The 26,383-nt window shown below is 42.9% G+C and overlaps 1 protein-coding gene across 1 annotated transcript; it reads right to left on the bottom strand.

Annotated features, from left to right (window-relative positions):
- Window positions 1–1,164: 1,164 nt before the first annotated feature.
- On the bottom strand, window positions 1,165–26,084 carry LOC311057488 (transmembrane protein 47-like). The gene is made up of 3 exons (XM_084074447.1): window positions 25,840–26,084; window positions 12,682–12,822; window positions 1,165–2,576 (listed from the first exon to the last, which is right to left on the bottom strand). Exons 1-3 carry the CDS (start codon window positions 26,045–26,047, stop codon window positions 2,395–2,397), a joined length of 531 nt encoding a protein of 176 aa, XP_083930573.1. The 5' UTR covers window positions 26,048–26,084; the 3' UTR covers window positions 1,165–2,394.
- Window positions 26,085–26,383: the final 299 nt, after the last annotated feature.

The following is a 26,383-nucleotide window of genomic DNA, read 5'->3' as shown; positions in this document are numbered from 1 at the left end:
AGAAAGAAAGAAGATGATATATATGTATAAATATTTTTTTTTTTAAATAAGAAGTAAAAAAAAAGGGATATTTACTTGCGAGTCGCGACCCATAAAAATGTGTCCGGCGACCCCCAAATGCGTCCCGACCCACTGTTTGGGAACCACTGCTCTTATAGGACGTGTCAGTGGCACTGGTTTCACTTTACACTTTTATACCAGCTGTCCTGGAAGGAGGAAACAGCAACAAAAGTAAATATGTTAAGCTATGAAGGAGAAGATGTGGTGAGGCTTACAACAAGGCCGCAGTGCAGTCCCCCCACAGTTCTCTATCATCTGGTCGATCAGCAATTATTTAGCAAGTATAAAACGACAGCATCGTCGATACATTTAACAACACTTCATTGTCACAGAACGCTACAAAAACAGAATACAAAAGAAAAGAAAAAAAAAGAGCTAAAAAAAACTCTCTCTACGTCGTCCTCAGACGAGCCCTCCATCGGATAAAAAAAAACAGTCCCTTTAAAAACAAAATCATCCGCCTGTTTGCTGTGGGTTGACCAAACAAAAGGGTTTTTTTTCCCAGAGAGGGCAGTGTGCTGTAGAAAGGTCCGGAGAGTCCAGCGGTTCAAAACCCTTCCAGAAATCTCTCTGGGGGTTTCAACCTCAACCTGAGACCTCACCCTGGGCTGAGGCCGGGGGGGGGGCACGCCAGGACCCAGTTGCACCACCTCACACTAAGTTCAAACTTAGCCTAGTTATAGCTTAAACACATTCAATCCGGGAAAGTATCTCTGTCATTTTAATTTCTTTGGCTATTCAAAAATAGCAGATATACAAGCTCATAGCGCGGCACCGAGTGCCGCGCTATGAGCTTGTAGATCTGCAATTTTTTTTTAAATCGATAAAATGAGTGCAAATCTTTGAATATATATTTTAAAAATATACATATATATTTAAAGATTTTAACACATTTTCACATAAAAAACAAAAAAATAGCAGATCTACAAGCTCATAGCGCGGCACTCGGTGCCGCGCTATGAGCTTGTGTATCTGCTATTTTTGAAAAGCCAAAGAAATCTAAAAATGACAGAGATACTTTCCCGGCTAAATGGGTTAAATGGCTTTTTTTAAAAGCCATTTAAGCTATAACTAGGCTAAGTTAGACTTAGTGTGAGGTGGTGCAACTGGCCCCAGGGGTCTTCAACGTTTTTCAGGCCAAGGACCCCCTTAGCTGTGAAAGAGATGAAGCAGGGACCCCCGCTGACTACATATTGGATTCATGTTAAATGTGTGTTTTCAGACATTTCACCACTTAAACCCTCAATACTTAAATACTTGCAAAACAGACGTAGATCGTCTATTTTCGGCTAACGTTCCCCCCCAGAATAGGGATCCGAGGGTTCAAGTGGTTTACTGGTTAATGTAAAAAAAACTTTAAAAATGATCAAAAGTTTCTGAAAATAGCAAGCTATCAACACGTCGCACTGAGAGCGTGTAGATCTGCTATTTTCACTATTTATTGGGATTATTCGATTAATCGAAAAAGCAATCAATGGAATAATCGACAGTTGCAGCCCTAAAGAACGAGAGAAAGAGAAAGAGAAAGAGAAAGGGAAAGGGAGAGGGAGACTGTGAGGCATTGGTACTCAAAGTGGGGTCCAGGGACCCCCAGGGGTCCTTGGGGTTCCCCAGCTAAATTAGTTAACATAGCATCACAATCATTTTAACCACTTTATCCATTTATATGTTGGCTATTCAAAAACAGCAGATCTACAAGCTCACAGCTCGTCACGTTGTGCCGTGCCGCAAACTTGTACATCTGCTATTTTTGAATAGTTAGATTTTTTTTTAAATATCGAAAATGTTTGGACATTTTTGAATAATTTAGATTTCTTTTAAAACATAAATATTCTCTTTTGGGGGTCCCCCCCCCCTCTGGCACAGACTCTTTTCAGATGGAGGTCCATCCGTCCGTCCGCCGGCTTGACATTTAGGGGGTCCCTGTGGTGTTAAGCAGCACCCCTGCTGTGAGCGTAGTGCGTTGTATCCCAACGTGTGAAAGGTCTGTGCGTGTGTCCTGACGTTGTGAAAAAAAGGTCTGTGCGTGTGTCCTGACGCTGTGAAAAAAAGCTCTGTGCGTGTGTCCTGACGCTGTGAAAAAAAAGGTCTGTGCGTGTGTCCTGACGTTGTGAAAAAAAGGTCTGTGCGTGTGTCCCAACGTTGTGAAAAAAAGGTCTGTGCGTGTGTCCTGACGCTGTGAAAAAAAGGTCTGTGCGTGTGTTTCCTCGACGTTGTGAAAGGTCTGCGGTGTGTGTCCTGACTGACGTTGTGAAAAAAGGTCTGTGCGTGTGTCCTGACACTGTGAAAAAAAAGGTCTGTGCGTGTGTCCTAACGTTGTGAAAAGGTTGTGTCTCAGTAGGTGGCGTCCTCATATATGTCCGTGCGCAGGCAGAAGAGGATGCCCCCTCCCAGCATGAAGATGGTGGCCCCCCAGCCCAGGCCGTAGCCCCAGTTGAACTCGTGGTACGTCTGCAGGACGGTTCCGTCGATGAACTTGATGGGGTAGAGGACCAGCGCACAGGCCTGGAGCACCACTGCAACAACACAAAACACATCAAATACGTTTACATTATGCCCATTTAACCATTATCTTGGCACAGAGTGCCACAACAAACCAGAAGTAGATTTTCTTTTAAAAAGTTACTTAAACATAAATTGAGTCCTATATAGTTGTAACTTGTGTTTTTCACAATTTTTGTACAGTAACATTATTGTTTTCTGTGTATTTTGCGAACAATCTGTATTGTGACTTGATTGGTTATTGTTGTTTCTGTTTTATATGTAGAGTGACTTATTTTGCCGATAATTATACTTTGTCTGTTTTTTTCTAGTTATATTGCACATTTTTAACTATTGTATGTTTTTATTGTATACATGTTATGTATGTGAGGACCCCAGGAAGACTAGCGACCACTTTGTGGAAGCTAATGGGGATCCTAATAAAGAATAAAGAATAAAGAGTGCCGAGCTATGAGCTTGTAGATCTGCTATTTTTGAATAGCCAAAGTATAAAATGATGGTTAAAGTGGTTACACAGATGCGTTCCCGGTCTTAATGGGTTAAAGTGAGTGTCCGACGCCGTCTGTCTGTCTGTCTGTCTGTCAGGGTCTTTACACCCAGTTTCTCCAGGTGAGTTGCTCAGTAGTAGCCAGCAGAGGAAATCATTGGTCATACTGGGAATCTCCCGGGTGTGAATGTCAACTCTACCTGCCTCACTTTCAGTAGCAGGTACTTTGTTTTCCACTGCGGATAGTAAAGCTTTAAAAAAAATACAATTGTATTAAACAAGTTTCTTCAAAAACATTGTTTGGGAAGCTGTTTCAAATGTCTTAACCGTTCTTGCATTTCGGTGCCAATCCAGACTTTTATTTGAAAACCACATAAATCCTATACTTAGCTGACTGTATTTCCAAGGGCTCTATTACCAGGGCCCCTCTGGTTTTTACAATACGCTAAAATATCTTCACCGAAAATACGTCTTTTTCACCAGATGTTAGCCTCTGAGTAGGAATGCTAGGATTTTGACCTGATGGTCAAAGATTCAAGTTATCCCCTGAGCAAGCAGGCAGGCTCTGTTAGCTCAGTGGGAAAAACAAAACGCAGCACTTGCACAGGAGGGTTCAAATCCGGGATAGAGGAGGAAAGTTATTATTACAGTTTAAAAGTGGTTAAAATCTAAAATGACAGATGCTTTCCCGGTCTTAATGGGTAGATATTTTTGGGACTTTTCGTTCTTTATTGATAGTACACAGTAGAGAGAGAGACAGGAAACAGAGAGAGAGAGAGAGAGACAGGGAGAGAAACGTACCAAAGGTCGTCTCGTCGGGCTCAAGAGTCAAAACCGCGACATGCCGTCAGGCTGCAAAAGAGCCTATATGTGGTATGCTTCTTAACCACTAGGCCAGCGGCGCCCCACAACGCATCCATTGTTTTTAATAGCTGTAGTCAAACTGGAGACGTCAAGTGGGCTCGTCAAAACCATTCCACGCCTCTTTCATATCTCTGTTCTATTTTCAAACCTCGACGCGGGGCACCGGCCACCAAAACACAACGTATATTATAGGCATCCCAGCAATGACCAGGTCATACTTTTATTGCAGTGTGTGTATGTACTGTATGTTTGTCTAAATTATCCTGAGAAACACAAGTGCGTTTTTAAATTAAATGAGACGAAGGTCTGCACATATTCTGAATAATAATAGGTTTGGTTTGTGGAACTACTTCCACAGTAGTTCTGTCTCCCTTTGCACGGTGAGCTGGTGATGTCAGCACTTTAAAATGGCAAACACAAAGGAGAACGACTTGTTCTGTTCTGTTCTACAGTATATGATGTCAAAGTAGCCAAATAGAGATGTTTTGACACTTCAAATTGTCCCACCTGTCAGGTAAACAAGTGGTCACTGATGTGATCGTCTTTGTTGCTTTCCATCTGTCAGAGCCTTGAAGTTCCATATTATTCACAAGCACACTGACGGTAATTGCTCCGGGCGAAAACGGGATGATTATATCACTCAAGTGGAAACAGTTCCAAATCAAATTTGCAGGAGTCTGATCTACAATTCCCGTAACAAAGACTATCAATGAAGGAAATGAAGGCTATTTTTTATGGGCCCGTCTAAATAACTAGTTTAAAAACAGGAATTGTGTCAAAACGAGGCAAGAATCAAGATACACCAGGCCCAATTACACCATATCTGCTTCCCATCAACTCTAGTGGAACTGTGATTTTGCTATGCTGTTGCTCTTTAGCAATAGCAATATTTACTTGAGTACAGTACTGAAGATTCATTTTTTTAGTAACTGTATTTTACTTTTACATTTACATTTCTCGATACGTATGACTTTCACTGCACAACATTTCAAAAGCACAAAGATATTGTGCTTTTGACTCAACTACTATTTCTAGGAAATTAGAAAAGTACATGAATTGTACTGAATTAACCACTTAAGCCCTATTTAAGACCTATTATAATGAAAATAGCAGATATACAAGCTCACAACGCATCGCAATGCAAGTATGCAACACGTTGTGTGCTTGTAGATTTTTGGGAAAAAATTAAAAACTGCAACATAGCAATGCACTGATATAAAAAAAATACATATATACTTTGTAATTTGCACATTTGAATAGTTAGCCTTTTTAAAATCATGTACTTTTGAATACTTAAGCATGTACTCTAGTACATAATTTGTATCTATACTTTGACTCAAATACTGGAGTTCAGTACTTTGTCCGCCCAGCGCTGCTCTTTATAGTAACAGCACCGTTTCTTTTCCTGCCTTTCCTCCTCCATGCGTTCCATTCCAGTGTGCTGCTTTCCTTGTGGACGACTGTCTAACAATCCACATCAATGCGTTCAACCACAGAGGTGCAATAACTTTAACCCTGCTATCACACTAATGACTTCTTTTAAAGCCATCCAAGAGCCAAATCTCCCCGTGGAGATTGTGGTTAAATGGCTTGGCAGCGTTGAGCGCGCGTGCGTGCGCGTGTGTGTGTGTCAGTGAGTGTGTGCACGCACGCCGCACGCACGTGTGTGTGTGTGTGCATGTGCACAGAGCAGAGGCACACTGTGGTCTGCTTGAATACCGGTGGCTACAATTCCTTTTTTTTATGGGTTTAAACTGTAGCGCACTGTGTGCGCTATGAGGCAGAACCATTTTGAGGGACATATGCAATTTTTTTCAAAGCGATATTCTCGACTGCACCTTGTCACTAGCAGGGCTTATTTTTAGTTATTATGCTCCACACGAGAAGTCATATCGATGATCCATTAATACGCAACCCTTTCATATAAGCCCCTACTCCACTGGCTGTGCCGCGTTCTCATAATACTTACTTTATACGCACGCCGGTGATCTGCACCGAAAGTAGAAGATCTACAACCTCATTTGCAACTTTTTTTTTTTGCACTGTTTACGGCAGTGGTTCTCTATGTGGGTCCAGGGACCCCAGAAGGGCCTTTGAGGTGGATCCAGGGGGTCCCCAGCTAAACAATTGATAGTTAGGAACCAAAAGGACCGTCACCTGTCTCCAAGTCAGAGAGTGTACAGTACAAATGGAGATACACATAATGCTATCTAATCAGGGGCGTGCTGGGACCAAAATTCAGCTCTGGGATTTTCCGAAATCTTTCAATAAAAAAAAAAAAACATGCGGCAGTTGTCTGGGGTGGCCCACCGGCCGTCTGGCGGCCCGTAAATGGCGCGGCCGTTCTGGAATTTTCCCGAATTTCCCAGTGGCCAGCACGTCCCTGTATCTAATGCATATCAAACTGATCGACAAGCTCAAAACTACTTTTGATGCGTTTGTGTGACGCTGTGGCATGATCAAGTAGGGCATTCATTTACAAAAAAAAAAAAGAGTTAGAACCGACAGCAACCATATACACTGCTCAAAATAATTAAGGGAACACTTTGATCCCTTCATTCTTTTGAGCAGTTTTTGTTAGCAGTATGTACACAGTTCATGAAAACTCAAAATAATTAAGGTATCAAAGTGTTCCCTACATTTCTTTGAGCAGAATATATGTACTGTATGCATGCATCTCTTATTATTTGACCTGTTTCTAATCCTGTGTTTTTCTCCGTCTCTATCCTCCTCCCTTTCTCACGAAAACTACAAACGATGGGGCTCGAAAAGAACGTCTTTACACCTGTAAACCAGTGATCAGACAAACAACAAAGTTGATCCTGACAGCGCTAGAATACCTTTTAGAAGACCAGTTTGTAACCCAAGGCCACCCTCCCTCCCTCCCTCCCCCTCCCCCCTCCCCTCTCCCACATGGAATTGGATTTACTGCAGACTCTACAGTTTGGAAAATAGCAGTAGTTCCTTTTCGCGTTTAGCAATTTCTTTTTTTTCCATTAATTGCTCGGCGGCCCTGGCGTGCCGTGCCAGGCAGCAGCAGCCGTAGTACAAAGGCCTACTAAAAGACACAAGGGGGGGGTTGTGTAATTTCCAGAGCACTCTCTCTCTCTCTTCCTCTCCCTCTCTCTCTCTCTCTCTGCACCACCTTTCCTTTCCTTCCCTGCTGCAGGACAGATGGAGCGTGCAGCGGGGAAGACATTTCCCTGCCCAAGAATGCAGAGCGTGGTGTTGATGCAGCCCAGCCTGAGCCTGGCTGGCTGACTGACTGTGAGCTCATATTTCTGGCTGACGAAAACACACACACACACACACACACACACACACACACACACACACACACACACACACACACACACACACACACACACACACATACCATACCATACCGCACGGCACTACTTCCACAAGCTGAGCGGAGAGGAGCTATACGCTTACTACTAAAAAAGGGGGCGTTTAACCACTTGAACCCTAGCATCAGTATTCTGGGTGCTAACGTTTTTGGGGAATGTAGAAATTGCAATAAAGCAATGCATTGATATTAAAAAAGAAAATGTTACTTTGTTATTCATTTTGTATAGTATTTCTAAAAGCATTTGCTTGAATACATAAGTATCTTGTAAAAGCCAAGTACTCCGGTACTTAAAGGAGAAGTTCACCCAAAAAATGACTTATTTTCCATCAATTGCACACTCCATGAAGCCTTGAATCCATGGATTTATTTTTGTTTTTGTGGCATTCCTAAGCCAATAATTTGATTCCCGTCTCCTACCGGCTAATGTATCCGGTAGGAGACACAAAGTAGATTGTTTGTGTCTCCTACCGGATACATACCCGGTCATCAAATTATTGGCTTAGAGTGTACAATTGATAGAAAATAAGTCCTTTTTTGGGTGAACTCCTCCTTTAAACTCAAGCACACATTGGACTAAAACAACTTTCACTTGTAGTTGAGTAATTATCTGACTGCAGGCTTGAGTACTTTGTCCACCGCTGGTTTACAAAGTCCAGAGAGGGACTTTAAGTGGGTTTAACACAAGGACTCCACAACCTCCTCCCCGCTTGCTGTTCGCCCGTCGGTTCCTGCAGCTATAAGGAGAGACATTATTCTCACAGGGCCCCTCCAGGCAATTACACACACACACACACACACACACACACACACACACACACACACGGAAAGGAAAACACTGCATCTGCATGTTTTCGCTACATGGAAAACAGCCAAAGCCACGGAGATTACGTCCCTTGCAATTTAGACCCCGTTCACACTGGTCCCTTTGAAAGACGGCCCCCCCCCCGGCCCAGATGGACAGAACGGAACAAGACAAAGATTACTTGTATGCTAAAAGAAGGAAGGGGGAACCTGTAAGGTTTCCATTGTCCACAAGTAACCCAAGAGTCAAAAGTAACCCTCAGGTTTTTCTTTTGCTGCGTTTAAATGTCACCGTTTCTGCTGCTCCTGTGTTTTGTATTATTTAATTCCTTGACACACTTAGGCAGGGTCAGAAAAGACATAACATCTGTCAGGTGGAAACCTCATATGTCCAAAACTTAACTTTTCAGGATTCAAAATCCTAAAACAGCAAAAGTAGCAGATCTACAAGCTCAAAACGCGCCGCTTCGCGCCGCGTTTCGAGCTTGCAGATCTGCTACTTTCTGCTTTTGTGTGACGCTGTAGACAGTATGATCTAGTAGGCAGTGGTGGGAAAAGTACTCAAATGTTTTACTTAAGTAAAAGTATCAATACTGCAAAGTAGAAGTACTCCGTCACAAGTAAAAGTCCGGAATTCAAAATTTACTTGAGTAAAAGTACAAAACTCTGGCAAACTTGGGTCAGGGCACAAGGTTTATAAGCGAGGCTGCGGTTGTGTTTTGACCGTTTGTTTGGAAACCATGCTGTATAATATTGGCTTCACGTTGAACCCAATGCGTCAGTGGTTCCACAGACAGACTCACTGTGGGCCTTGGCTCTGGTCTGGCAGCACGTAGACAGTGTGCTGCCCCCCAAAAACCATAAGTCGTTTTTTTAGTAGTGGGACTTGAACTTCCCCTAGAGCTGCGTTAACAGATACTAAAAACTGTTTAAACACTTTCAACCTAGCGGCCCTTTTTTTGGGCATATCATTATTAGGCAAACATTTGCAAAAACATGTTCTAAAAATACAGAACGCAGCAGCAGATCTACAGAGATCATAACGTGTCACAATGCAACCCGTTTTGAGCTCGTAGATCGGTAATTTTCCCTAGCGAACAGTAGTTCAAAGACTTAAATAAATCGGTTGGATTTCCTTTCCAGTCACGGGGTGGATTCTTGTGTCTACGTGAGCGTCAACAGCCAATGAGCTCTCAGGTCTCTCCGAAGAACAGTGAAGCCATGTTTCCAACAACATGTGGTCTGATGATTTCTACGCTCTTAGGTTTTGTTTTGGGGGGGTTTTCAGTACAAATGAGGGCACACACACACACACACACACACACACACACACACACGCAGCAACAAGTCAAGTAGCATAAAGTAGCCGCTTGTTCTCCATTCACTGTGTTTACGCTTGCGGTGCTCCTGCTTTTATTCTGGTGTAGGCCTACTACACACTGGTTGGCTACCAAAGGGAGAGACGTGGGTTCAGAAGTGGGTTAGCACACATCCAGTTCGTCGCTGGTGCTGGACGCAGGGTAACAGTTTAAAAGAACAAAAGTCTGCACAACAGCATTTTTTGTGGTACAGATAACCACTTTCTCTGTTTTAAAGTAAAAAAAAAAACACTTTTAGGAGCATTGCTGTTGAGCAGACTTTTATTCTTTTAGAGCTCGCAGTACTGCAACGGATCAATAGGAGATGTTGGAATCGTGGTGGAAAAAGGTCATGAGCGAATCCTGAAATATGCCGGGTTTCCATATAGCACTTGCGGTCGTTTCCATATGCAAGGAACCTACATTTAGTAGCTACATTTAAACACATTATGAGTTATGAGGTGAGAGACTTGACATGAAGCACAAGCGAGAAAGAAAGAAAGAAAGAAAGAAAGAAAAGTGCCTGCCCACCACCACGGAGGTTGTGGGTTTGAATCCACCATGGTGCATCCGGCATGGACCCCACTCAGCCTTGGTTCTTTTGGTGCTGAACTAGAACTAAAATGGTGTAAAGTCTGTGACGACTGATTGGCCAGAGAATCCTCACAGCTGTGTCAGCACAGAAAGATAAAACCTGGTGAGACATAGATTTGAGCTTGCGGGTCGTGGCTGTTACGCCTGTTTGTTTGTATATTTCTATTTCTGTGTCTGTGAGAGGATGTACTTAATTGCTGGTCTTAGAAATGCGGTTCGATTAGACTGCAATTTGTTTGCCAGTGCTTCTGACTTCTTCTGACGAGATTCCACGAAGCACCAAGAACACACACACACCAACCAACGACTACAAACTAACACATTGACAAACGGCGGACAAATCGATCTTTGCGAGTCGTCGCGTAGCGTGAGGGGGAACTATTTCGTTTTGAAACAGGAGGCATGAATCAACACGGCATGACACGGCCTGGCATGGCCGGGCCGTCTTTACATGTTGCTTAGTTGCCTTCAGGACAGTAAGAGCAGAAAGTTTCATATACTGTACTCCTTAAAAGGCTAAAATCTCAGGTAGGAAATACAACTTACGGTAAGTATTGCAGCTTTAAATTTGACACAATCAGTGACTAAAAGCTGTGAAATATGTACCACACATAGGCATACGTGGAATCAGCTAAAACAAAACACAAAAAACGCATTCAAGGCTCTTTAAACATTTAGTTTGGTCCAATACATTTAATGTAACAGTATATTGATCATCCTTGGCTTGGTTCAACTGCAGCCTTATGAGGTCGTGGGACGAAAATAGCTACTTTACTTTACAACGCTCCACACTTCCCTTCTGGCTCCCAAAAAACTGTGGAACAAACTCCCCATTGCAGTTAGAACTGCAGACTCACTCCCAATTTTCCGTCATAATCTGAAGACTCACCTCTTCAGACTCTACTTTAGCCCGTAGCACTTGCCGTAGCACTTGCCGTAGCACTTGCCGACCTTGCAGTCTTATGCAACTGTTAAAATGTAATTTAGAAAACATGTTATGTAGACAGATGCCAGGTTCATTTGTTGAACTGGCATCCTATAGTTTGTATAGTTTCAATGTAGGCCCACATATTATTAATGTCTTGATATTATAATGTTTAGACTGATGATAGGTTCTTGGTTTACCTATATGATCCTAGATAGACTACTGAGGTATTACACTGTCTCTATACATTTGATGTATTATCTTGTGTTTACCTTGCTTACTGTAAGTCACTCTAGATTGAGAGCGTCTGCTAAATGCCTAAATTGTAAATTGCATCACAACACGTTGTGAGCTTGTAGATCGGCTATGTTCAGCAGCACGCAACAGTGTCGTATAAATCCGACTTTACCCCCTATAACACTTCCAAAGAGAGAAGCCCATTTTAAAGCAACACGGTTGGTGTAGTGGCGGGCGAGGGAGAGAGAGAGAGGCTGTTAGTTGGGAGCCTGTGGGAACACATTTTTTGGGGTAAGTGTGATCATGCTGCGGCTGCCTTTTTTTGGCATGAGAGCTAGTTCACTGAGGCTCACATGGGACTCTCCGTTCCACACCGCAGAGAGTGAGCTCACCCCAAAACGCCTCATTCCTCTGTCCCAGCAGCAGCAGCAGCAGCACTCACATTCAGTCTTCTCAGGAAACAAGAAGGCCTGTCTGTATAGCAGTCGTAGTGCCATATGTGGAGCACACAACGTTCTTCCTTCATGGTTAACCCATTGAGACCGGGAACGCATCTGTGTGTCATTTTTAGATTTCTTTGGGTTATTCAAAAAATAGCAGATCTACAAGCTCATAGCCCGATCTTGTAGATCTGCTATTTTTTGGAAAAGAATCGCGAAAATGTCTCAAATCTTTGAATCTGGGGGGTCCCTAGAACAAAATATTTTGAGATGGGGGTCCGCAGCCAAAAACATATCATTTTGGGGGTCCTTGACATGAAAAAGGTTTGAGAACCAGTGATATTATAGCAACATAGGTTTTTCAAAAAACTGTTAGTATTTAGAAGACATTTGTAAAATCCCCAGAAGCAAAGATTTGAGTTAAAAATGTTCACTTTCAAAAATATATATATTCAAAAGATTTGCACACAAATGTACGATTTTTCAAAAATAGCAGATGTACAAGCTCATAGAACGGCACTCGGTGCCGTGCTATGAGCTTGTATATCTGCTATTTTTGAATAGCCAAAGAAATCTTAAAATGACACAGATGCGTTCCCGGTCTTAATGGGTTAAGTACAAAACCACGGAACCGTCATTTACGGGAAAAAAATGCTCTATGTTTACAGACCAACGTTGTGGCCAAAGCTGTGAATAGACAGTGACGTAGTGACGCCGGTATGGTCCTTTAAAAACACCCGTCTTTTACATTCTATATATTTAGTTATTTAATGCCAAAGACAGTGACACAGATCACTTCCACAGCATTCGACATGCATCGGTTGCAACGATTATAAAATACGGCCGTGAACGTAAAGTAAGTACTTAAGTAGTAACTCACACGTCAGACTCGGGACTGAAGCAATCGAACCGTAATCAGTAACAAATGTAACCAAAATGGCCGCAAATGGTCCATTTGGTTACATTTGCACATATTATGAGTTATGAGGCGAGAGACTGACATGTAGCACAAGAGAGTGAGTCAGAAAGAAAGAAAGAAAGAAAGAAGTCGGTCCTTTCACCTGCGGTGAGCAGGAAGACGGCCACCAGGCGATAGTGCCGTCTCTGTGTCCCGCGGCACAGGGAGATGAGCGCCACCAGGAACGCCACCAGCGTTGCCACGGCACCGGCCATCAGCAGGACCAGGGTGGCAATCTGCCAGTCTGCAGGAGGAACACACACACGTTTAGCCTACTAGTGAGGACATCAACATTTTAGGACACTGATTTTATGAATGCCATTTAAAGAAATAAAAAAAATAAAAAACCCTGCTCATTGCTAAATCATCTGCCCGTAAACTTGGGTGAGGTGCTGGAGCCAAAAGGAAACCAAATGAATAATAAAAGGCAGCCTCCGCAGTCCGCACACTCAAGCTGTGCAATGTTTTTTTCTTCAGGCATGCCTGAAGCTGAAGACTGAATGAATGACATAAAAAATAAATGCTTTTTTAACCCTAGCCCCAAATCCGGAATGCTATTTTCGGTGGATAACACCGGTGCAAAACCAAGTATAAGTCCAACCTCTAAACCTAACCTCTAAATGTCCTAACGCTACCCTAACCTGTCCTGAATCTGTTCCTAATTGTAAGCCTTACGGTCCTTTCACAGGGCAAGCGGCCAACGCACCTACAGTATGTAATTCATTTTCAATGAGAGGCGGGTGATTATTTGGGACGCGCAGAGAAGTTGAGGGGCGGTGAGGCGAGCGGGGTGCGGTCCCGTGAAACTTTCGCGCGCGTGCTCGGTTGTGCACATGCGGTAAGAGAATGAAGAGATGGATTGTGATGAGATTTTGTTTTCACCGCACCACGCAGGAGGACAAAACAACAATGATCGCGGCACGATCACCGCTGATCCGAGCGGTAACGCTCGCGTGAACCGCTTGCCGTGTGTTACGACCTTTACTCCCCAAATCATTTTAAAACCTTTTTTTTCTTGTGATGAGACCAGGAACATGTACATTTCTACTATTCCTGTGGGGACATTAGTCCTAACAACTCACTTGTTTAATGCTCCAATGTTTTTTTATTTGCGACAGAACTTGGCGCAAATAAAAAACCTTTGGAGCGTTCAACAAGTGAGTTGCGAGCCCCGCTTTGTTCTTACAGTAGGATTCTGTTCTTACAGTTTGGCTCAGCCTCAAGGAACGGAGGAAGTGTGTTATTTATTCTTTGGACATTTAGTCCTGCTCACAACTATAGTAATACAAGTACAAACACACACACACACACACACACACACACACACACACACACACACACACACACACACACACACACACACACACACACACACACACACACACACACACACACACACACACACACACACACACACACACACACACACACACACACACACACACACACACACACACACACACACACACACACACACACAGGTTACAGGGGAGAGCGTTGCTAACAAAAGCATGATTCATTCATCCTGTGCTGAATGGAAGCGCTGTGCTGACAAACATGAAACAAGGCCTGTAATCCCACAGAGAGAGGAGAGGTGAGTGAATAATGTATTCCCACAGAGAGAGGAGAGGAGAGGTGAGTGAATAATGTGTGACAAACAAACACCCACAACATGTGACGACTCTCAGGGCCGTAGGAGAGCTTTGTCACCGTGTGGGGACAACCAGGTCACACGGAATAACATTACACGTCTGATTATCTAAAAGACACAAAACAAGACAAGAGGGTCTAATCACGCTATGGCTTCCCTGTAGAATTTATGTGACCAGTCAGATGACGTCAAGTCACCTGCAGTGTTGCCTTGTGTTAGAGAGGTTCAGTATCTACTGAACCTCTAACTGTTAGAGGTTCAGTATCTACAGTATAGGTAGCTGATATATTGCACTTTTACCTTAGCGCTAGGTATGCTCTTGGTTGCTTGTTATTGCAGAAAATGCACTTATAACCTCTGGTGATTAGTAGCTTTCGTTCCCTACCTTTGTTGATTGCACTTGTTGTAAGTCGCTTTGGATAAAAGCGTCTGCTAAATGACTGTAATGTAATGTAATGTAATGTACAGTACTGAACCTCTAACAGTTAGAGGTTCAGTACTGTAGATACTGAACCTCTAACAGTTAGAGGTTCAGTATCTACAGTACTGAACCTCTAACTGTTAGAGGTTCAGTATCTACAGTACTGAACCTCTAACTGTTAGAAGTTCAGTATCTAGTACTGAACCTCTAACTGTTAGAGGTTCAGTACTGTAGATACTGAACCTCTAACTGTTAGAGGTTCAGTATCTACAGTACTGAACCTCTAACTGTTAGAGGTTCAGTAGATACTGAACCTCTAACAGTTAGAGGTTCAGTATCTACAGTACTGAACCTTTAACAGTTAGAGGTTCAGTATCTACAGTACTGAACCTCTAACTGTTAGAGGTTCAGTAGATACTGAACCTCTAACAGTTAGAGGTTCAGTATCTACTGAACCTCTAACAGTTCTTGCTCAAGAACAGTGGCTTGAGAACCAGTGGCTGCAGAGGATCTATTAAGTAAAATGTAACTTTTGAGCTACACTAGAAAGCTATGTTAAAAACACAAACTGTTGGATGGATTTCACAATGACTTGGATTTCAACCCCATTCCAGGCTAAACTGAAGGGAAACAAAAGGCTTGAACCTGCTCTGTCTGGAACACAGCACCATGACAAGAACATGATTAAGAAACAAAACTCATCCAAATAAAGACAACGATTTATTCACTAAATCTGATATTCACAAGTTGATTAATCTATTATTAAGACCGGGAACGCATCTGTGTAATTTTTAAGATTTCTTTGGCTATTCCTAAATAGCAGATCTACAAGCGCATGAGCTTGTCATGAGCTTATCATTTTGGGGGTCCTTGACATGGAAAAAGTTGGAGCACCACTGATATAGCAACATACTGTTTACTGAAATATTATATGAAATATGTATTTGGCCGCGGACCCCCATCTCAAAATGTTTTGTTAGAGGGACCCCCCCAGAAGCAAAGACAGAGGCATTCGGTGCCGTGCTATGAGCTTGTAGATCTGCTATTTTTGAATAGCCCAAAGAAATCTAAAATGACACAGATGCGTTCCCGGATGGAATCAATGGGTCAAAGTGACTGCAGTGCTGAGTCTACTGCAAGGTGGGAACAACATAACATCAAGTCTTTTCTACCAGCAGACACTTTGGCAGGTATACGAGCAACCAATTCAATGCTACTGTTCTGTTTCAAAAGCCTGTTTGGCTTACAAAACGGTGCAAGTGGCTGGTGGTGAATTGGTCTCATGGACAAAATAAGTAGTTCTCCATCTACCCTGGTCTTCAACAATCATTATTATTGGTTACACAAAATGTGTTGCGCATTTGCCTAAAAAGAGGATTTGACCTTATTTTATAGGTAAAGCGTCTGGATAAAGAAGCTATATAAATGTTATGTCAGTGCTATATGAGTCATCCCCATAATTGGGCAAAGTTTCAGCCCAATCTGACCTCCACTGACTACTGGTGTCAAATGATATAAAGTTCTACAAACTAAAAAAAAGATTGGGGAGTTACTTCCTTGGCCTTACTGGCAGGGTTCACAAGAGACGTGGTGCTGCATCAGTTCAGTGGTTTGTGACCAGACAGACACATGCGCACGCAGGCGCACGCGCACACACACACACACACACACACACACACACACACACACACACACACACACACACACACACACACACACACACACACACACACACACACACACACACACACACACACACACACACACACACACACACACACACACACACACACACACACACTTAATTATCTTAATCTCTGCGACCTCGATCTACACTGTAAAATCCTCAGTGTTAATTTAACTCTGAGTGTCCAAATGGAACCAAATAGACCCGTGGGGGTCCATTTGGTTTCATTTGTACATTCTCTAGTCCAATGGTTCTCAAACCTCAAAATTTCAAGTCCTCTCCTTAACTCTGACAGTTCCATTTGTATACTGTCAGAGTTACAGACCTGTAAGGGTCAATTTAGACCCCCTCTAAAAGGAACCCAGAGAGTCCATTGAATCCACTTTGAGAACCTCTGCTCTAGTTTCGCGGGCCAGACCGTTGCCTCCCGCAATTTTCGTCATACAGTCCTACAGAAATGAAGAACAGATGACAGCTTCCGTTCTGGTCTTTCAGCATGGTGTGGTTCCAGACTCTACATAGCATTCACAGATTGTGGAATAGTTTAGTCTGGCTGTACGTGAGACTATGCATTCTCTGAGTCACAGGCCCGTTAAAGGCATAGTTCACCCAAACAAATATGTTTTTCTATCGGTTAGTCACCCCATGGAGACTTGAATTCATGGATATTTTTTGTTGCATTCCTAAGCCAATAATTTGATGACCGGCAGACACAAAGAAGACTCTTTGTGTCTCCTACCGGAACCGATGCCGGTCATCAAATTATTGGCTTAGGAATACGACAAAAACACGGGGTGACTAATCGATAGAAAACAAGCATATGACACAGTCATATTATACCATGTTGCTTATTTCTCTCACTAAACATGGCAACGTTTTTAGATCCCATATGGTTGCTTATTTCTCTCACTAAACATGGCAACGTCTTTAGATCCCATATTCTGAGAGGACATTGAGCAACAGCACCATAGAGTTACATACACATTGGCTAAAGGACCAGCCAATGAGGAAAAAGTGCCGCAAAAGTCACGACTAGCGAGTGTAGATGTAGACCACGTTGCAACTTGGTAAAAAGTCATTTTGATGGTGAACTATCCCTTTAGGGGTCCAATTGGTCGCCCTGGTGGTTCCTCGAACCACACGTTGAGAACCGTGGTGTTCTTGGACGGCTCACCAGCACCTCGTCGTAGCCATGGGAGTGAAAAACAAACGGCAGCTGCGATCGGTTGCGGCGATTATAAAATAAGGGCCGTGCAGTAACAGAAGGCATTCGTCAGCGCTGAAGCAATCGAACCCTAATCAGTAACAGTTGGGTTAGAGAGAGGGAGGGGTTCACCACACTGAAGCCTTCTGGATGGAGTTGTTTCTCTAACTTTTCAGCTAAAGACCCCCAAAAGGAGAAATGCGGCGTCTTCTCGGGAACCCAAAACATACAAAAATGCACTAAGAATGAACCACTTAAAGGGGAAATCCACCCATTTTCAATATTTAACTATGTCATTAATATAGCATAAAGGAGTTGTGTGGAAATAAGAAAAAAGTTCCCCCCTTTTCTTTTTGCCTTGAACTGGAGGATTGATTGTGAGTTTAACATTGCAAATTACAACGTGATGACTCATCATGTTATAGTGAAAATTGCTGATCTACAAGATAACATCGCGATCACGTTGTGAGCTTGAAGCTTTTTTCTTTTGATATTTTTTGGGTCTTTTTATGCCTTTATTATTGATAGGACAGTAGGCTGACAAGAAAAGGGGACAGAGAGATGGGGAGTGACATGCAGCAAAGGCCGTCGGGATCGGGACTCGAACCCGTGACACACTGTCAGGCTACATTAGCCTAGGTGCCCGGACTGCTACGCCAGCAGTCCGGGCCATGAGCTTGAAAGTCCTTCCTCTTGCTCAGTCACTCGCTCTTCAATCATGTGGGGGGGGGGGGGTTGGTCCTGATGGCCTCCAGCCTCATCGGTACCCACACCATCACCACATCCTCCACCCCTGTCCAGTCAGTGTAACCCCCCCCTCCCACGACAGAGCCAGCCTTCCTCACCAGCCTGTTTAGGAAAGTTGTGTTCGCTGCCTTCTTGTGACATCCCCCCCGCCCATCCCAGCAGGCAATCACAAAAAAAGAGGGCACTAGCCATTACAGACCATCTGCAGCATCCTGTTACACACGCCAAATGATCTGAGCTTCCTCAGCAACAACAGCCTGCCCTGCGCCCTTATGCTGAGGGCATCCCAGTTATCAGTCCACTCCAAATGGTTGTTCAGAGGCACTCCCAGTGGCTGTCCACCAACTCCACCACCTCCCTGTGGACAGTGCTGTTGACCGGACCCGTTTACTCTTGCATCTGTCCACAACAACCTTCCTTGGTCTTACTAGTGTTAGTCGTAGGCAGTTCACCTCACTCCACCTCACCCCCATGACTATGAATTGAATACCAAGCCAAGGACCTCAATGTAAAGAAGACCGCAAGGACTTTTTTGAACGGACCTTTTAGACAAAGTATTTTAAATGTAACTGTGTTGTTATACATTTTTGCCTAATAAAATATTCAATCAAACACGTATGAAAAAGTAAGGTGCACCAGTGCTACCAACTAAAAAGTTAGTCTGACTGGAGCCCTGTGATTGGTACCACTGACGGTCCCATCTGGGACCGTCCCAGTCTGGTGGCCCAGCAGTACCAATGCCAGAACACACTGATCCTCACAAAGAACCAGGTCGATGTTCACTGGAAGAAGCCAGTGAGCTATGAGCTGTGTGTGTGTGTGTGTGTGTGTGTGTGTGTGTGTGTGTGTGTGTGTGTGTGTGTGTGTGTGTGTGTGTGTGTGTGTGTGTGTGTGTGTGTGTGTGTGTGTGCCCGTGTGCCTGTCCATGTGTCCGTGTCCTGGACCGTGTGTGTGTGTGTGTGTGTGTGTGTGTGTGTGTGTGTGTGTGTGTGTGTGTGTGTGTGCGTGTGCGTGTGTGTGTGTCCCAATAACCTACTTTCTGTCTACAGCCTGTCTTCAGTAGGAGTAGAACCCATTTGAACCTGTCTGTGCTCTTCAGAAACCAGTCCATGGTTGACAGCTACTGACACAATGTGCACTTTAAGTTCCAAACACATAGTGGAACCCCAAAATAAGAACACTGACCCAATTTAAGCATTTAATGCCCTTTGGGGTATTTTTGTACTTAAGATATAACGACACAAATCGGTAGGTCAGACAATGAGGACCATTAGTACATTCCACTATTGTATTCTCTAAAATGGACAACTTGTAGGATACTTTAAAACAGTGGTTTTCAACCCTTTTCATGCCAAAGACCCCTAAATTGATATACATTTGGCCGCGGACCCCCATCTGAAAATGTTTTGTGCCAGGGACCCCCCAGAAGCAAAGATATCAGTTCATTTTCGCTTTAAAAAAAAATATTGTGACGCTATGTTTACTATTTTCGCTGGGGACCCCCTGGTACCCCCAGAAGGACCACTGGTAGTCCCCGGACCATTGGTTGAAAACCACTGCTTTAAAATGTTCTCTCTCTTTCTCTCTCCACAATTCAGGGAATGTTATTCATTCTTATAATTTAATTAAACTGTTTTTTGTTTTCTTTCGCAAAGAATGTCCTCCAGATGACATCAGTAGATGAAAGACTTCATCATAAACAGCCAGACCACAACAATTTGTGAGACAGTGTAGAGTTTGGAGGGGGGGGGGGGGGGGGGGGGGGAGAGGTTGCGGTGAGATGCTGTGCATAATAAATCAGCTTGGGGTTGTTTTTAGGGTTGGGATTTTAATGACTCCCGTTCCTTAACGATTCCCTTTTAAAAAGGTCTGATTCCTTAGCGGTTCCCTTTAACCATTCCTATCTAGAAAGAGAATGTGACACACCATTGAAAGTAAAAGCTTAAAGTACCTCATTATGCAGAATGTTCCATTTCGCAAGTTTTCAAATGTATAAAAATCTTTTGAAAATAGCAGCTCTGTAGATCGGCTATTTTCGAATGGCCGAAATGTATACAGAGCTGAAGTGGTTAATGTATGTTTTGTAACAATAATCAAAATCTACAAAGTAACTAAAGTTGTCAAATAATTGTAGTGGAGTAAAAGACAATTTGAAATACTCCAGTAAAGTAAAAGTACCTCAAAATTGTACTTAAGCACAGTACTTGAGTAAACGTACTTAGTTACTTTACACCACTTTGCTTACAGGTCTGCAACCCTGAGAGAGTACAAATGGACTCTTTTTGTTCCACGTACACTCTCAGAGTTATGGAGGTCATCAGGTTTGCTCAATGTTGGATCCAGTGCTGGATCCCAAACCCTAGTTGTTTCTCTGTTTTTTTGGGAGAACTTTGACCCCGTTGACCTTCCTATTGTGGTTGTAATGAGCTCCATCAGGCATCATCATGCTCCCTCAACTGGGACGTCCCCAAAACCCTGATGGGCCCGCCTCCAAAACCCTAATGGGCCCGCCTCCAAAACCCTAATGGGCCCGCCTCCAAAACCCTAATGGGCCCGCCTCCAAAACCCTAATGGGCCCGCCTCCAAAACCCTGATGGGCCCGCCTCCAAAACCCTAATGGGCCCGCCTCCAAAACCCTAATGGGCCCGCCTCCAAAACCCTAATGGGCCCGCCTCCAAAACCCTGATGGACCCGCCTCCAAAACCCTGATGGACCCGCCTCCGATTCAACGTAATGCATTCCTCTGCATCACAGAGCCATCAATCACTGCCGTCCTGTTGTGTTGAGGAACCCTAGCATGATGTATACGTGTGTGTGTGCGCGTGCGTGCGTGCGTGCGTGCGTGCGTGCGTGCGTGCGTGCGTGCGCGTGTGCGTGTGTGTGTGTGTGCATGCGTGTGTGCGTGGTGGAAAAGGTACCCACGTCAATACTGCAAAGTAGAAATACTCTGTTACAAGTAAAAGTCCGGAATAAAAGTACAAAACTCTTTTGAAAATAGCAGATCTATAAGCTCACAATGCGTCGCGATGCGACGCATTGTGAGCTTGTAGACCGTCTATTTTCAAATGGCCAAAATGTGTATAGAGCTGAAGTGGTTAATGTATGTTTTATAATAATAATCAGAAATCTACAAAGTAACTAGTAACTAAAGTTTTCAAATAATTGTAGTGGAGCAAAAGCACTATATTTGCCTCTGAGATGTAGCGGAGTAGAAATAAAAGTACTGCAAACTGGAAATACTCCAGTAAAGTAAAAATACCTCAAAATGACACTTAAGTACAGTACTTGAGCAAATGTACTTAGTTACTTTACACCACTTTGTGTGTGCGTGCGTGCGTGCGTGCGTGCGCGTGTGTGCGTGCGTGCGTTCGTGCGCACATAAATGGCAGAGCAGTGGGTGAGGGTTCATGCGGTTTGTTTTGGGGGGGGGGTGAATGATCTGAATGGACTCCCACCCATCCAGTCCAATTATTGTTTCATTCACTTGGATGGCTCTGTTGTGTGACTTCATAGTCTGTGTTTTATATTAACGATTCTTTTTTTTCAAAATCTCATTGGTTACACAAAAACAAAATCTCTAAAATAAGGTCAAAAACAAAACTTGAAAGTAAAAAACGCACAATACATTTTGTGTAACTAATTATGATTGTTGAAGACCAGGGTAGATGGAGACTCTTCTTTTGTCCATGGGACCAATTCACCACCAGCACTGTTTTGTAAGCCAAACAGGCTTTTGAAACAGAACAGAAGCACCATTGAATTGGTTGCTGTTTACCTGCCAAAGAGGCTGCTGGTAGAACAGACTTACAAAATGTAGCAGCAAACAGAAGATGTTACGTTGTTGCCAGTCCACCTTGTAGTAGTGTCAGCACTGCTGTCACTTTAAAAGGATCCCTGGCTAATGAGCCAAATATGCCTCACTACATTATACTTGCCCTCTAGCCTGTAACTAGAATTAAAGATTAAAAACATTTTTAACATTTTAACATTTTTATTTATTTTATAAATAGTTCATCTTTTACTCAATAGGGACAACTCCCGTCGCAAAAAACAATTTAAAATATCGATTTAATGCTCAAATGCAACTTTGAATAGGAAGTATCAAGTTGGTTTTCATTTTCACATGCATTCCATAAATTCCATAGGGCTAGACCACACATGGACAAATGACATCATCAACTTGCAACGGGCATTGCCCCTATTGAGTGAAAGATGAACTATTTCTAAAATAAATAAAATATTTAAGTTGTTTCTTTACCAATCATTTCCCTCTATAGCAGAGGCGTACCCACTGTAGAGGCAGGACAGGCGGTCGCCTGCCCAACTAAGATCTCGCCTCCCCTAGAAAACCCAAATAACCTGAAAAGGTGTCGTAGTGTGCTTAATGTCCTCAAGGTCACGCATCTAACAAGCTTTGAACTGAGCAGATTGGACCTTCTGTTCCAGAGATAATGGCCAAAACATCTTGAAAACGGCCACTTTCACCGGTTTTCGATCACCGATTTTCGATTGAGTTGAAATTATTTTTTTGGAGGTAATAGGGGGGTTGCAAAAAAGAAAATCTCGCCTGCCCTAAATGTAATTCCTGGGGATGCCACTGCTCTATAGCAGCAGTTATCAGCCACTGCAGTAGTGTGGTGGTGTTTACCTGCAGAAACACACTGACCTCTCTCTGTATTTTGATGTTTTCACTCTTTGTTTTGGTAGACAGGGATGATTTTGGGACAACCAAAACAAACATTGAAAACACCTAAATACAGCGAGAGAGAGAGAGACAGGGCAGGGCAGTGTGTTTCTGCAGGTAAACACCACCATAAATATATATATTTATTGTTTTGTTATATAAACAAAGTGGTTATCCAAGTCATTGTGTACACAATTTACAAGTTACACTGTAACCCATCAACAGCTTGAGTTTTAACATAACTTTCTAGTGTAGCTCAAAAGTTGCATTTGACTTAGATCCTCTGAAACCCTGGTTCTCAAAGTGGGGTCCGAGAACCCCTCGGGGTCCTTGAGGGGGTTCCAGCTAAATGAGGAACAGCGTTCAACAGCCCCATTTAATTTTTCAGCTGTAGCTGATCTGATTGGCTGTAGCCATACGTGTAGAGTAGATAGCCGGATAGCCAATCTACAAGCCAGTAGATCTACTATTTTCCAAAAAATGTTGACAACCAACCTTTTCTTACCCCTCGTAAGATATTTTTTTCACACACACACACACACACACACACACACACACACACACACACACACACACACACACACACACACACACACACACACACACACACACACACACACACACACACACACACACACACACACACACACACACTTGAAAATACATATATACATATCAATTTTAGGGGTCCTTGACATGAAAATGATTGAGATACACTGGTGTGAGGCACACTGGATATGCTCCCATTCCATAATGTGACAACATTTTGTCAGGACAACAGAAGCTGTGAGATTGTAAACATGGCTTCAGGCCCAGGGTGTCATTATGAATGTATTCCATATCATTAGAGTTAAATAGGCGCTAATTATTTCAACCATCTCACCCCATAAAACACATGTGGGGGGGAGCAGCACATTCCACTATGCAATGTACAGAGCCAATGCATATCCTGGAATGTGCTGCTGCATATGCTCCCCCCACATATGACTCTGACTAGAAATACATTTGGTTTCAAAAAGAAGCTTGTGGAAGCAATAACCATAAAGGAAATTAGTTTAGATTAGGTTTGTTATTATTATTGGTATTTTCAGACAGACAAACCTGTTTTTTATTTTAATGTAAGATTTGTTCTCTAATTTTGTGTTGTTGTTTTCACTAACCTTGACCATGCTGTACTGCATGTTATGATTTGTATTGTGATATAGATAGTAGACTAATAGGATCATTAATAAACAATAAACATCCCCCCTCTTCTTGATTCAACCTCTGGTGGGTCCCAACCACAGGTTGAGAACCATATTGGGCATATTGGGTTAAATATCAATATGTAAATACAAAATGTTTTAATATTTTGCTGTCAGATTACAAAGATTCTTCTAGTACACCCTAAATATAATCCCACTATTTCAGTTCAAACTAAGATGAGAGAATTCAACAGTTTGTACAGCCTATGTGATTCATTTTCTTCATCATAATCAACCTTACATAATAACGCCTGTTGCTAGACTGATGTCATATTTGACTCTGCATTGATTTGTGGATATCGATTCAACATCACTTATCCCACTACTAGCCAGCAGGCAATAATATGGTTATAAAAATAACACAACTCTTCTCTGGTCACTGGAATCATATTTTATGATGAGGCTCCGCAGCCGTTAATACATCAATTTGCTGATTCTTGCCATGAAATTAGTTTTGAGAACCTCCACTGCACTAGTTACTACTATGGACCAGGGGTCTTCAACAGGGGGTCCGGGACCCCTAGGGGGTCCTCAAGAAAGAGTCCCTAGGGGGGCCAAAAACATATTAGCCGAAAATAGCGTGTAGATCTGCTATTTTCGGAGAGTTGATGTGTAGAGGGAAAAAAGAGTAGACCAAGTACAGAGCCAATGGCCAAGTTGACTAAATATTAAGGGTTTAAAAGGTTAACTGAAAATACACATTTAATAGCATGAAATCTATGAAAAAGTCACAGTTGTATACAGTATATGTAGTGGGTCCCTGTTTCATCTGTCTCTCAGCTATAGGGCATTGGTTCTCAAAGTGGGGTCCTTGGGGGGGGGGGGGTCCACAGCAAAATTTGTTGATAAAGCATCACAATAATGTTAACCCCTTTATCCATACTTTATACTTTGGCTATTCAAAAATAGCAGATCTACAAGCTCATAGCTGGCACTGGATCTAGATCTGCTATTTTTGAAAAATCATGAACATTTGTGCAAGTCTTTTGAATGTATATCTTTCTTAAAGGGAACATTTGTAAATCAAATCTTTGCTTCTCGGGGTCCCTGGAACCAAATATTTTGAGATGGGGGTCCGCGGCCAAATACATATCGTTTTGGGCTGAGAAACGTTGAAGACCCCTGTATTATAGTAGAGTAGACCAGTGGTTCTCGAAGTGGGGTCCGGGGACCCCCAGGGGTCCTTGAGGGGGTTCCAGGGGGTCCCCAGTTAAATGTGTTACTATATCATCACAATAATTTTAACCTTTACTTTGGCTATTCAAAAATAGCAGATCTACAAGCTGCTATGAGCTTGTAGTTGTAGATCTGCTATTTTTGAAAAATCTTTAAGATTCGTGCAAATCTTTGAATATATTTATTTTAAAGTGAACATTTCAACACAAATCTTTGCTTCTGGGGGGTCCCTGGCACAAACTATTTTCAGATGGGGGTCCGCGGCCAAATCTATATATCAATTTGGGGGTCCCTGGCATGAAAGGGTTTGAGAAGACTATACCAAAATAAACAAAGCGTGCGCGGCACACTGACCACGTTGCAACAATAAAACAAAAGATTTACAAACAAAAAACATACACAATAATAATAAACACATTTTATGAAATGATGAATGGTTCCTCTTACCAGATGTGAGCGTGGAGAAGCAGCTCCACTGAGGCTCATCCTGGGCTCCAGACTGGGTGCAGGACCACCACAGAGACAGGGCGAAGTGGTCCGCGGTGACCCAGGCCGGGCTGAGCAGAGCCACCACGTCCAGACACAGGGCGAGGAACACCGAGAACAGAGCGATCAGCTTGAAGGGTCTGAACACATACACCTCATCCACAGACATCTTCCTCTAGCATACTAACACACACACTCACACATACACTCACTACTACACACCGTGGAGCTGGAGCTGCTGTTACACTATGAGCCTCTGAGATGAATGAACGTTCTACCAGGAGAGTCAAGTTAGGAGATGTGAGTCAATGAATACACACAGCTCCATCTGCTCTACGGCTTTCAAAGTAAAAGCACTGTTGCAACTTGTTTTATACAGTGGTGGAAAAAGTACTCTCATTTTTTACTTAAGTAAAAGTATTAATACTGCGGTATACAAGTAAAAGGTCCGGTATTCAAAATGTACTTGAGTAAAAGTACAAAAGTATTGGTATCAAAATGTATT

The sequence above is a fragment of the Gymnoscopelus microlampas genome (assembly GCF_963454915.1).
Source record: "Gymnoscopelus microlampas genome assembly, chromosome: 12".
Lineage (NCBI taxonomy): Eukaryota > Metazoa > Chordata > Actinopteri > Myctophiformes > Myctophidae > Gymnoscopelus > Gymnoscopelus microlampas.
This window is presented reverse-complemented; position numbering and strand designations above follow the sequence as displayed.

Coding starts and splice junctions, on each gene's coding strand:
- LOC311057488 (XM_084074447.1), bottom strand. CDS start 26,047: ATGTCTGTGGATGAGGTGTATGTGTTCAGACCCTTCAAGCTGATCGCT. Junction 12,823..25,839: donor CTTCTCCACGCTCACATCTG/GTAAGAGGAACC, acceptor TTCCTCCTGCAG/ACTGGCAGATTGCCACCCTG. Junction 2,577..12,681: donor CGTCTTCCTGCTCACCGCAG/GTGAAAGGACCG, acceptor GTGTTGTTGCAG/TGGTGCTCCAGGCCTGTGCG.